At 48.3% G+C, this 13,930-nt stretch overlaps 1 protein-coding gene across 1 annotated transcript in view; it reads left to right on the top strand.

Annotated features, from left to right (window-relative positions):
• LOC124605779 (chymotrypsinogen 2-like) overlaps positions 1–13,930 on the top strand; it is a 424,134-nt gene that overhangs the window by 393,020 nt on the left and 17,184 nt on the right. The window contains exon 6 of the mRNA XM_047137664.1: positions 7,691–7,974. Coding sequence (XP_046993620.1) covers positions 7,691–7,974 — 284 coding nt within the window. The remainder of the gene's footprint in view (positions 1–7,690; positions 7,975–13,930) is intronic.

Here is a 13,930-nt window from a genome sequence, read left to right as displayed (position 1 = left end):
CCCCTGCACTGCGGGAGGATGAGGGTTTCGTACCTTATCTTGAATAGCAAGTCGTGGCAAACAAACGAACCCAGTAGCGTTAGCATGCGGCGGGCCATGGATGGCGGAATAGGAAGCGTCTGTGTCACGTGGAGGATACGTGACGCCAAATATACATTTACGTATTCTGTGCGTTGCAGAAGATAGAATGCTCGCAAACGGTGATTTAAGAGCCCAGCTCGCAGTTGAGGAAGTAGACGTCTGTAATTGAGGGCAATTGTCCGCCGCAGATCTCTCGCGAAATCGAGTCCCAAGCATCGGACAGAATCAACTACACGCAAAATAGCAGCACTGTCGCACCTATAGCTTCGGCGCTCAATTTGTGGACGTTAAGGCAGCTACCAGAATCTTCGTCGTAAGTGGTAACCAATGCCAGTGACTCCATGGCCTCAGCACCGCTACGAAGAACGATGACGAGATCGTCTGCATAAGCAGTGCAACTGAAAACATGGTCACCGAGAGACATCCCAGAGAGGCGTTGACGGAAACCGCATAGCAACGGTTCCACGGCGAATGCATAAAACAATGCAGAGATCCAAGGATCGAGATGGGAGGAGTAAGACTGGCATTGTAGAGCATTCGAGACGTGGCTCCATGAACGGGATGCATTACGACGGTAGTATCAGAGTAGCCCATACTGCGGAGCACTCCTTCCAGGAAGTAGTGGTCGACTCGGCCGAGCGCCTGGCTGAAGTCAAGAGTTGCCAAAAGTCAAGGCATACGACGAGCGTGAGCAAGACTGATTATGTCCCGATAGTGGCAGAGAACAGTGCGGGTGGTTTTGGCACGTCCCAAAGAAGTCTGTTCGGGGGAAATCACGTACCAAGCTCTCCTTTTAAGCAGCGCAGCCAACAGCAAGGTAAAGATCTTTGCCTCGCTATCGAGTAACGTCAAGCGGCGGTAGTAGCATATCCGTGAGGTACCCCGAGGCTTGTGGATGTGAATGAGGAAACGTTCCAGGAAACCGTCAGGAATCGACACGAAAGGTGACATAAGATCCTGACAAATTACCGTCCATACTGGTGCCAGAAGGGGATGAAATGTCCGATAAAACTCCAGCGGGAGGCCATCAGCGCTAGGCGACCTGTTCGGAGAACCCGCCTGGATAGCGTCACGGATTTCGTCCTCCGTGGCGTTAGCAGTCAGATCCGTCGTCGCATTTACGGGAACTGAGCCAAAGGAGAGTCCTGAGACCGCCACCGTCGTCAGGTGGCAGGGCGTCAGAGGACAGCGTGCCATCAGTAGCAGGATCGTCACCCTGTGCAGGCATCCGATGGACACAGTCATCAGAAGGGGTACGGTGTTGTCTCTTCCGTTTCCTCGGCGACCGTTGCTTCCTAACACGCTGTTTCGTGTCGGATGGCGGGCGGCTCTCGTCCGACATGTGGCCAGATGACAGAAAGGCGGAGGTAGGTACAGCTCCATTATCAGCAACCATGGCGTCGGCACAGACAGCCTGTGCCTGCTGACGATCGTCGTCCATTTTTACTGCCACCGGCAGGGGTGTAGGAGAGACAGGCGAAACGTCCATCGCGTCGTCGAGAGGAGCCGACACTGATACCGACTGATTCAGAGGGATGTAGCAGGCAGCACCTCCGCTGAGGCGTAAGACAGAGGTAACACAGTTGGCGCCGCAGGAGGCGTGACGTCTCCGATCGGCGGAGGCATTCAGAACAGACATGGCCCTCCTGGCCACAAACTCAAGTGCGCGGCTGGCTATCGTACATAACGACAGCCCTGCAGCCGGCAATAACCAATTAGGAAGGCACGTATTTCCATTGCTCAATTTTTATCTGACGGACACGGTAGGTTTCGAATGTCTTCCACGTTTCAGCCACGTGACTGATGACGTCGCCATAAGGTTTAAAAGCGGCCACCACAGAGTCCGACGGTACTTCAGACGGGAGTATCATTCCCTATATGTCCGTGAGAGTATAAAAACTTGAGATCGTTAGCGTGGCGCCGCACAACGTCGGCGCACAACCCGTCATTCGCGAACTTTATGGACACAGTAGTACTAATGATTGAAAAATGTATCCCGAGAACGTCTTGTGGCTTGGTTCAAAAATGGCTCTGAGCACTAGGGCTCTGAGCACTATGGGACTTACCATCGATGGTCATCAGTCCCCTAGAACTTAGAACTACTTAAACCTAACTAACCTAAGGACAGCACACAACACCCAGCCATCACGAGGCAGAGAAAATCCCTGACCCCGCCGGGAATCGAACCCAGGAACCCGGGCGTGGGAAGTGAGAACGCTACCGCACGACCACGAGATGCGGGCTGAGCACTAGGGGACTTAACTTCTAAGGTCATCAGTCCCCTAGAACTTAGAACTACTTAAATCTAACTAACCTAAGGACATCACACACATCCATGCCCGAGGTAGGGTTCGAATCTGCGACCGTAGCGGTAGCGCGGTTCCAGACTGTATCGCCTAGAACCGCTCGGCCACCCTGGCCGGCGAACGTCTTTTGGCTGGAGACGCATTTCATACCGTATAAAACGTTCAAATTCATACGCCTTCGTTCGTGATCTAATGGAAAAGTTAATTTAATTGTGGCGTGGCGGTAAGAAAACCCCATGATGGTCAATGCAGTTGGACTCTGAAGAAAAGCCGGAACACGGAAGTAAACAAACGCGTGCTCGCTCGCAAGCAGCACAACAGGCGAGACGCAAACAAAGCATGTGCGACTCACCACAGCCGGAGGCCGACCGCTTAACCAGCAGCTCCTCTTCTTCGCTCAGTGCTGCACTTGTTAAGCTTGGACTGTTCACTGTTTCTATTTTGCTTTTTTTACTCAGTTCAGTGCATTTCTTCCTGGTTTCACGCTTGATCTGTGTTAAGTTTTTTAAGGGTTGTTCACTGGGCCGTCTTACCACTAAATCTGAGAGGTGTCCGATGCGGAGTTTCCCTTATTATAAGATAGGTTGCAGAAAGACAAATCTACTTTTACATAGACTTAGAGAAAGTTTTTGACAATGTTGACTGGAATACTCTTTTATATTCTTAAGGTAGCAGGAGTAAAACACAGGGAGCGAAAGGCTTTGCACAATTTATACACAAACCTGATGGCAGTTGTAAGAGTCGAGGGGCATAAGAGGGAAGCAGAAAGGAGTTAGACAGGGTTGTAGCCTATCCCCGATGTTATTCAATTTGTATATTGAGCAAGCAGTAAAGGAAACGAAGGAAAATTTGGAGTAGGAATGAAAATCCAGGGAGAAGAAATAAAAACCTTGAGGTTTGCCGATGAGATTGTTATTCTGTCAGAGACAGCAAAGTACTTAAAAGAACAGTTGAGCGAAATGGACAGTGTCTTGAAACGAGTATAATGGGATGTAGTCGAATTAAATCAGGTGATGTAAAAAATCAGATAATGAAAAGACACTTAAAGTAGTTGATAAGTTTTCCTATTTGGTAAGTAAAAATGACTGATGGTGGTCGAAGTAGAGAGGATATGAAAAGTAGACTGGCTATGGCAAGGAAAGCGTTTCTGAAGAAAAGATTCGAATGGCTCTGAGCACTATGGGACTTAACATCTATGGTCATCAGTCCCCTAGAACTTAGAACTACTTAAACCTAACTAACCTAAGGACATCACAAACATCCATGCCCGAGGCAGGATTCGAACCTGCGACCGTAGCAGTCGCGCGGCTCCGGACTGAGCGCCTAGAACCGCTAGACCACGGCGCCCGGCTTGAAGAAAAGAAATTTGTTAACATCGAGTATAGATTTAAGTTTCCCGCCCGCTTAGCCGTGCGGTCTAACGCACTGCGGTAGCGTTCTCGCTTCCCACGACCGGGTTCCCGGGTTCGTTTCCCGGCGGGGTTAGGGATTTCCTCTGCCTCGTGATGACTGGGTGTTGTGTGATGTCCTTAGGTTAGTTAGGTTTAAGTAGTTCTAAGTTATAGGGGACTGATGACCATAGATGTTAAGTCCCAGAGTGCTCGGAGCCATTTGAACCATTTTTTTTCTAACGCACTGCTTTCCGGGTGGTTAGGCGTGCCGGTCCTCGGCACGAATCCGCCCGGCGGATTAGTGTCGAGGTCCGGTGTGCCGGCCAGTCTGTGGATTGTTTTTGAGGCGAATGCGGGCTGGTTCCCCTTACTACGCCTCAGTTACACTATGTCGGCGGTTGTTGCGCAAACACTTTCTCCACGTACGCATACACCATAATTACTCTACCACACAAACATTAGGGCTACACTTGTCTGGTGTGAGACAATAACCTTGGGTTCGGTGTGGGGCGGCGGTGGGGTGAGTGGACTGCTGCGGCCTGTTGTGGGTTTGTGGACCACTGAGGGCTACGGCGGGACGAAGCGTCTCCGTCGTTTCTTGGTCCCCTGTTCCATACAGTACAATAGATTTAAGTCTCAGGAAGTCATTTCTGAAAGTATTTGTATGCTGTGTAGCCATGCATGCAAGTGAAACATGGACGAAAATCAGTGTAGACAAGGAGAGAATGGAAGCTTTTGAAATATGGTGCTACAGAAGAATGCTGAAAATTGGATGGATAGATGACATAACTAATGAGGAGGTATTTATAGAATTGGGGAGAAGAGGAATTTGTGGCACAACATGACTAGATGACGGGATCAATTGGTAGGGCACGATCTGAGGCATCAAGGGATCACCAATTTAGTATTGGAGGGAAGCGTGGAGGGTAAAAATCGTAGAGGGAGACCAAGAAATGAATACACTAAACAGATGCAGAAGGATGAAGGTTGCAATAGGTACTCGGAGATGAAGAGGCTTGTTCAAGATAGAGCAGTACAGAGAGCTGCATGAAACCAGTCTTTGGGCTAAAGACCACAACAACAACACAACATCTGCCTCCTTACTTGCACACAACCATAAGAGAAAAAATGTTATCCCGTTTGACAAGACTGTATGTTGAACATGGAAAGTTGGGTAACTCTTAATTTACTCGTAGGAAACAATTTTTAACAGTCATCCACTTCTGCAAGGACGTATCTTTTACATGCATGTACCAGGTGGTAATAATTGAAGTGGAACGACCCATAGAGGCTCTGCGTTGACTGCATTTATCGTATGAGGGCGAAACCTGGTATATGTTTATATGCAATAATGTGGAACTGATTCACGCTGAGAAATAATTAGTTCCAATTTTGGCCACCAATGGCGCTGTACAGCATCTCATCGACGTTTCCAGTGCTCATATTGAACAAATTGTATAAGCGGCATTTAACATCATCGTTATGCTTTCCTCACTTGTTTGGTCTTTTGTCTGTACGCCCGTTCCTTATCCATTACATATGGAAACATTCCTATACGACTTTCTCGCAATCACAGCGCCATATTTGCACCTGGTGGCCAAAACTGCAAGTAATTTTTTTCCAGCATAGATCAGTTCCACATTAATGCTTTACAATATCTAATAGCATTGGCCTGCCATATGATAATTACTTCTGTGAATACGTGCGCTTTAATCAGAACCATCAGGTGTATGTAACTTTGGTATACTTTCTACAATTACACTACTGCCCATTAGAATTGCTACACCACGAAGATGACGTGCTACACACGCGTAATTTAACCGACGGGAAGAAGATGCTGAAATACGAAAATGATTGGCTTTTCAGAGCATTCACACACGTTTGGCGCAGGTGGCGACACCTACAACATGCTGACATAAGGAAAGTTTCCAACCGATTTCTCATACACAATCATCAGTTGACCGGCGTTATCTGGTGAAACGTTGTTGTTTTGCCTCGTGTAAGGAGGAGAAATGCGTACCATCACGTTTCCGACTTCGATAGAGGTCGGATTGTAGCCTTTTGCGATTGCGCTTTATCGTATCGCGACATTGCTGCTCGCGTTGGTCGAAATCCAATGACTGTTAGCAAAATATGGAATCGGTGGGTTCAGGAGGGTAATACGGAACGCCGCGCTGGATCCCAACGGCCACGTATCACAAGCAGTCGACATGGCAGGCATCTTATCCGCATGGCTGTAACGGATCGTGCAGCCACGTCTCGATCCCTGAGTCAACAGATGGAGACTTTTGCAAGACAACAACCATCTGCACAAACAGTTCGACGACGTTTGCAGCAGCATGGACTATCAGCTCGGAGACCATGGCTGCGGTTACCCTTGACGCTGCGTCACAGACAGGAGCGCCTGCGATGGTGTACTCAACGACGAACCTTGGTGCACGAATGGCAAAAGTCATTTTTTCGGATGAATCCAGATTCTGTTTACAGCATCATGATGGTCGCATCCGTGTTTGGCGACATAGCGGTGAACGCACATTGGAAGCGTGTATTCGTCATCGCCATACTTGCGTATCACTCAGCGTGATGGTATGGGTTGCCATTGGTTACACGTCTCGGTCATCTGTTGTTCGCACTGACGGTACTTTGAAGAGTGGACGTTACATTTCAGATGTGTTACAACCCGTGGCTCTACCCTTCATTCGATCCCTGCGAAATCCTACATTTCAGCAGGATAATGCACAACCGGATGTTGCTGGTCCTGTACGGGCCTTTCTGGATACAGAAAATGTTCGACTGCTGCCCTGGCCAGTACATTCTCCATATCTCTTACCAATTGAAAACGTCTGGTCAATGGTGGCCGAGCAACTGGCTCGTCACAGTACGCCAGTCACTACTCTTGATGAACTGTGGTATCGTGTTGAAGCTGCATGGGCAGCTGTACCTGTACACGCTATCCAAGCTCTGTTTGACTCAATGCCCAGGCGTATCAAGGCCGTTATTACGGCCAGAGGTGGTTGCTCTGGGTACTGATTTCTCAGGATCTATGCACCGAAATTGCGTGAAAATGTAATCACATGTCAGTTCTAGTATAATATAAAAATGGTTCAAATGGCTCTGAGCACTATGGGACTTAACTACTGTGGTCATCAGTCCCCTAGAACTTAGAACTACTTAAACCTAACTAACCTAAGGACATCACACACATCCATGCCCGAGGCAGGATTCGAACCTGCGACCGTAGCAGCCGCGCGGTTCCGGACTGCGCGCCTAGAACCGCTAGACCACCGCGGCCAGCTAGTATAATATAATTGTCCAGTGAATAGCCGTTTATCATCTGCATTTCTTCTTGGTGTAGCAATTTTAATGGCCAGTAGTGTACGTTTGGGTCGAAATGGTCCGATACTTTTGCGAGCAGAACTGGAGTTACTGCATCCATAGCTGTTGCTTCAGTTCAGCCAAAGATGTTGTAAGGGGGGTGCATATCTTTCACAATCCTCCACATGAAATCTGGTGACCTTAGAGGAGATAAGGTGACTTTAGGGGGCAATAGTACGAGATGTGCATGCTTCGTGCCCTGTAGGTACAGAGAAGTGCTCTACTCACTGCACAGCTGTAACTGAATTGTACCTGTTGAAACGGAGTATCCGAAATGCCTGTGTTGCTGTAGCATCGCTATTTCCACTCGACAAGCACTGGGCAATGAATGAGCGAACGATAGAGATACTTACACCAGGAGGGCCATTATCGCCAGTCACATGAACAGGTAGCCGACGCTGACGTAAGGTTTTAGTTCCGATGCGAACATTAAAATGAACCCCAAGTTGCTGTCTTCATTGATGTTTTACAATCTTGTGAAGTTGCCTGAATGTCTTTGAGACGCCCTGAACGTCGCGGTGTGTGTTGCGGCCGCAGCGTGCAGCGCGGGGCCGTGTCGCGGCTGAAGGTGCGCCTCGGGGAGTTCGACGTGACGGACGGCGGCGAGCCGCTGCGCCACGAGGAGCACGAGGTGGCGGGCGCGGCGCTGTACCCGGGCTTCGACAACCGCAGCCTGGCGCACGACATCGCGCTGCTGCGGCTGCGCGCGCCCGCCCGCCGCCGGCCGCACATCGACGTCGTCTGCGTGCCGCGCCTGCGCGCCGCACATCCGCCGCCCGGCGCCGCCTGCGTCATCACCGGCTGGGGCCGCCGCACAGAGGGTAAGCACTGCCCACTCGCTCTCGTGCACGCCGCACTTAAGTCTACGAATGACAGGGCCTTCATATAATCACAACATAGGTTAGACGGAATAATCGTAACTGCTAAACAACGGCGCGGTGTACACTTGCGAGGTGCTGGGGTGGAGAAGAGTTTGTACCTCGTTAGTTCAGACGAATTTTGCACGAGAACGAGACATGCACTCGACCCCTCCTTATCTACCAGCTAATTAATTATACGCACAACGGTAACGGAAGGATTGGTAAAATGAGTGCACACTCTCAATAATTAAATTTAAATCGTAATCTATATAAAAAAGAAAACTATATCATAATAAATTACAATGAAATGAACACCCTTAGCTGCTTACATGCGTTGACGTCCGTCAACGGGGACAGACGAAAATGGGTGCCCCGACGGGGACTCGAGCCTGGGATCTCCTGCTTTCATGGCAGATGCTCTATCCATCTGAACCACCGAGGACACAGAGCATAGCGCGACTGCAGGGATTTACCTCTGCCACGCCTCCCGCAAAACCGATGTTCTCAACGTATTGTCTCGCACTGCAGTCGTAGTGCCCCCGCCCATTATGCTCATTACTCGCGGCGCGTTGCCGATCCCCGTGAGAGTTCTGGCACTGTTTGTGAATCTGCACAGAAGAAGAAGACGGTCAAGTGGCCGGTGAGCATTAACTATATATATATATATATATATATATATATATATATATATATATACTAAGTATATATTTATCATAATAAACAACAGGAAATGGGATTCTGCCTATATCTACGAAATGATATGCGGATTAAATATCACAATAAGATTTATTATATATCAGAACATAAATGCACATAATTGTCGACACACACAGTAGGTTAAAGGACAGAGTATACTGAAATATTATGAGAATAAGAGTTGGTTCGAGCACAAGGTGCGCCGGCCGGTGTGGCCGAGCGGTTCTAGGCGCTTCAGTCTGGAACTGCGTGACCGCTACGGTCGCAGGTTCGAATCCTGCCTCGGGCATGAATGTATGTGATGTCCTTAGGTTAGTTAGGTTTAAGTAGTTCTAAGTTCTAGGGGACTGATGACCTCAGATGTTAAGTCCCATAGTGCTCAGAGCCATTTGAACCATTTTTTGAGAACAAGGCGCTCCTACTCTCTGTGATGCAATAGATTGACGATAATGACTGGAGGCCCTAATGAATCAAATATTAATCTCCCAACTATATAACAGTATCGCAGTTAGTAGTGAGAGCTCAAGTGGGATCACATAGAGAAACAAGCAAGGTGAACTTGTAGCAAAGCGAGCGTGCTCGCTGCTGAGGGATTTGATATAAAATTGATAAGGTTCTACAATGCCGGAGCCGCAAAATACTGTATCAATACTGAAATCTGTAGCCCGTCGTCTGCAGGCAGCGTCCTGATGATGTAGGCGCCGACTTCTGCCGTGCAGCAACTCTGTCTCAACCCCTGGCCGCGAAGGCTGTCCGAGAATGCTAAGTTCTTCCGAAAACGAGCGACCAAGTCGCCAGACCGTCCGACTCCGAGGAAGATCAGATCCCGAATCCACCGCCCGCGCAACGCAAGAGAGATTCCAACATTGCTCTACCCCCTACTCTCCTCGAAAACTGCGAATCAGCATTCAGTTCTGATACCAAAATTCCCCAACACTGTCTCAGAACATCATTCGCGCCAACAGCGACCGTTCCCTCCAGTTTCGAGCAGGGCTTTATGATGTCAACTGGCCTCAGTTTAAGTTGACCAATCATGCCTCTGCTATTCAGCTGAGCACACTGAACTTGCCGTTTGACCGGCTACGAAAACAACTTGCCTAGACCACCGGTCATCCGGCGCCAGAGAGTCACACCCAGCAGGGCACGGTCCACAAGTATTCTGAGAATCAAGAGGACAATGCAGTCAGTCAGTGCCAGGAATCTTCGTTCCGGACGCGCCGGAACGGTAAACACATAAACTGTGGCAACACTCAGATGTCTGGCAGGTCCTTTCACCCTGCATACAATAGGCGAAACTCGACCGACGTCACACGTTCCGCCAGGCGCTTAAGCCTATTGCACGAACCCCTCAGAATTCAGGGAAGTGCAGCCCCCACCGGAAACGCAGTGTACCGCGTCCTCTGATGTTCGCCTCGCACAGGCCACCCAGGGAAGTAAAGATGGTTCAAATGGCTCTGAGCACTATGGGACTTAACTTCTGAGGTTCAATCCCGTCTCCAGGCATCCTGATTTAGGTTTTCCGTGATTTCCCTAAATCGTTTCAGGCAAATGCCGGGATGGTTCCTTTGAAAGGGCACGGCCGATTTCCTTCCCAATCCTTCCCTAACCCGAGCTTGCGCTCCGTCTCTAATGACCTCGTTGTCGACGGGACGTTAAACACTAACCACCACCACTTAACTTCTGAGGTCATCAGTCCCCTAGAACTTAGAACTACTTAAAAGCTAACTAACCTAATGACGTCACACACACCCATGCCCGAGGCAGGATTCGAACCTGCGACCGCAGCGGTCGCGCGGTTCCAGACTGTAGCGCCCAGTGAAGTAAAACAATATGTTTAGGAATCAAGTGAAAACTATTTTTTTTTTGCGCTCTCAGTACAAATACTCTCATTACAATAACCTTGTCCGCAGCTCGTGGTCGTGGGTAGCGTTCTCGCTTCCCTCGCCCGGGTTCGCGGGTTCGATTCCCGGCGGGGTCAGGGATTTTCTCTGCCTCGTGATGACTGGGTGTTGTGTGACGACCTTAGGTTAGTTAGGTTTAAGTAGTTCTAAGTTCTAGGCGACTGATGACCATAGATGTTAAGTCCCATAGTGGTCAGAGCCATTTTTGAACAATAACCTTGTTCGGTCTGTTACTACCGTGCAATGACATAGAACATTAATAAAATTGATGAAAATGAGAGGAGACATGCAACAGAGGGCGTGGAACCTCTCACACTATCTGAGTAAAAGTATCCGGTCATCTATTAGTGGATATTTACGTGGGTTGTGTCCATCTTTCGTGTTTATGACGGCTGGAACTCTGCTGGAGACACTTTCAATTAGGTGTCTGAAATGTGTGCTGTCTTTTTTGTTCTTCGGCTTCTTTTTTATGCCGTTGCACATATGCAACTTGGTTATGAAAAAACGTAAATTAGTTACGAACTACGGCTTGCGCACACTTTATTCAACATGCAAACGTCACTACAGATATTCGGATTTAGGTTACGACATGTTGGATTTTCCTGCCGTCATTGACGATGATGCGGCGCAGACGAATAGCGAGTAGTTTCAAAGGAAATATCAGTGAGTCAGAGAAGATGTAAAGACCTGCTGAGCCACAATTTACGAGGGCCGTTTTAGTTTCACCCTCCGATCGATCGACAAGTTAAAACCACAGTAAAAATCCAGTGAAGTATTGTGCAGATGTGTCGCGCAGTATCTTTAGTATGTCCGTCTACGGCGTGACGTCGCTCTTTTCAGTTCTGAGCACGTAACGAACACTTGCAGATGCCTAGAAAATAATGTCTCCCACGATAAGTGGATTCCTGCTAAGGGGTTTCTCCTGAGTCCACGCACCTTACATAAATTAACATGCGTTTCCTTCTTCATGATAATTCTCGGCCCCCTACTGCAGGTGCAAAGAGAAGCTCCAGCGGTGTGTGTGATCACCCACCATACAGCCCGGACTTGATTCCCTCTGATTATAATCTCTTGACAAATACAAACCGCTGGCTGTGAGGACAGCATTTTGGCACAGAGAACGAGCTGCTGCCAGCACAGGGAATTGGCGGAAATCATGGTTGGCTGCCTAGAATGACTAGGATATTCCAAAGTTGGTATCACGCTACGACAGATGTCTGAGTCGAAACGGCTATTACACAAAAGGGGTAGCTGTGATAGCCATTTCTCGACCAATGGGAAGTTAAAAAATTAACCTGATATTAACCTACAAGTTCATTAAAAGTAACATGGTGCACACTGCAGCTAAAGCTGCCTTCAACCCGAGGGTTGGTCTGAACATCAAAGAGTAGTGTATGGTGCCGGTTTCAGCAAGCCCCTGTCTCGTGCACTGGTCCATAGGGGCCGTGGCGTAGTTCCCGTCGCCTAACAGGCTAGCGGTATGGAGAGCTGACAGCGGCTGCGCCAAACTGCTGCGCTATGCTCTCTACTTAAGGTATTCACTTCTCCAACTCGTCTATTGTACTGCTCCCGCCTTTTGCCTGTCGGCAACGTACTAAAGGTTACAGGCAAAAATTTAACTCTGTAAATTGTTATTCGTTTTTCCCATCTTAACCAAACAGCAGTTATGGCAGTTTTACACCCGCCTTATATCACTTTTATTTACAGACCATCATCAGTATCCTTTGGTGTTTATTGTTCTTAAGTTATGAATATCAGTGATCCCTACGCACAAGAATACATTATCTTAAATCTGTCGATATATTTTCGATTTGTGGTATTTTTGAAATTATGAATAAAAGTCAGAAGAATCTATTCAACGAAATTATATTCTGCAGTTTTTATTGGTGTCACACACTTTTTATTGTATCCTGCCTACTCGTCAAATATTGGGTGCCTAGGAATCTTGCTTTCTCGTGTCGCTAGACAACAATCCAAGCAGATCGGATTAATGAAAGTTTATTACAAAATGAAATGATTACAATACTTAACTTCGGGAAATACAGATGTGTCACAAACAAAGGCGACAGATAAAATAAGAAATCTCTTCAGTATAAACAAAGCTACATAGCAGTAGCGAAATGATTAGTCTTGATGCCGTTCTTGAACTCGCTGCTGTAGAATTCGTAGAACTGGGAGTCTTCAACTCCACGCGGCGAGGCCGCGCGGCGCTTATGTCCTCTTCGTGTAGAGCACGCTGCCCCCGGTCAGCGTGCAATTGGCTGACGTCGTCCCATAGCCCTATCTGCTCTAACGTTCCCGCCGGGTGTGCCGGGCCTCGGCTTTCGCGGAAGTACTTTTAAACTAATAAAACGTATGAAAAAATGGTTTAAATGGCTCTGAGCACTATGGGACTCAACTGCTGTGGTCATAAGTCCCCTAGAACTTAGAACTACTTAAACCTAACTAACCTAACCCGAGGCAGGATTCGAACCTGCGACCGTAGTGGTCGTGCTGTTCCAGACTGTAGCGCCTTTAACCGCTCGGCCACTCCGGCCGGCAAAACGTATGAACTGAGACTACAGTGGAGTATGCAAGCTCGAACATTCATTGAAACCGCTACCAATGCGTCAGTTTCGCGTAGCCAATGGAATAATACACACATCAAAAAAAGTTTTGCATCACCTCGGTTCTGATAGTTCCGGAGCCTGTACAGAAAATTTGGAATAGAGATCAACATAAACATTCTATCCGCCATTTTTATTGCTCATGAAAACCACACATTGCATGTTGTACCACCATACAGCGAGACCTTCAGATGTGGCGGTCCAGATTGCTGTATACACCGGTACCTCAAATACCCAGTAACACGTGCTCTTTCGTTGATGCATGCCTGTATTCGTCGTGGCATACTATCCACAAGTTCATTAAGGCACTATTGGTCCAGATAGTCCCACTCCTCAACGGTAATTCGGCGTAGATCCCTCAGAGTGGTTGGTGCGTCACGTCGTATATAAACAGCCCTTTTCAATCCATCCCAGTCATGTTCGATATGGTTCATGTCTGGAGAACATGCTGGCCACTCTAGTCGAGCGACGTCGTTATCCTGGAGGAAGTCATTCACAAGATGTGCACAATCGGGGCGCGAACTGTTGTCCATGAAGACGAATGCCTCGCCAATATGCTGCCGATATGGTTGCACTATCGGTCGAAGGATGTCATTCACGTATCGTACAGCCGTTACGGCGCCTTCGGTTACCACCTGCGGCGTACGTCGGCCCCGCATAATGCCACCCCGAAACATCAGCGAACCTCCACCTTGCTGCACTCGCTGGACAGTG

This window comes from Schistocerca americana, chromosome 3 (genome assembly GCF_021461395.2).
Source record: "Schistocerca americana isolate TAMUIC-IGC-003095 chromosome 3, iqSchAmer2.1, whole genome shotgun sequence".
Classification (NCBI taxonomy): Eukaryota; Metazoa; Arthropoda; class Insecta; order Orthoptera; family Acrididae; genus Schistocerca; species Schistocerca americana.
Note: the sequence above shows the minus strand (reverse complement) of the source record. Positions and strands in the feature narration are given on the sequence as shown.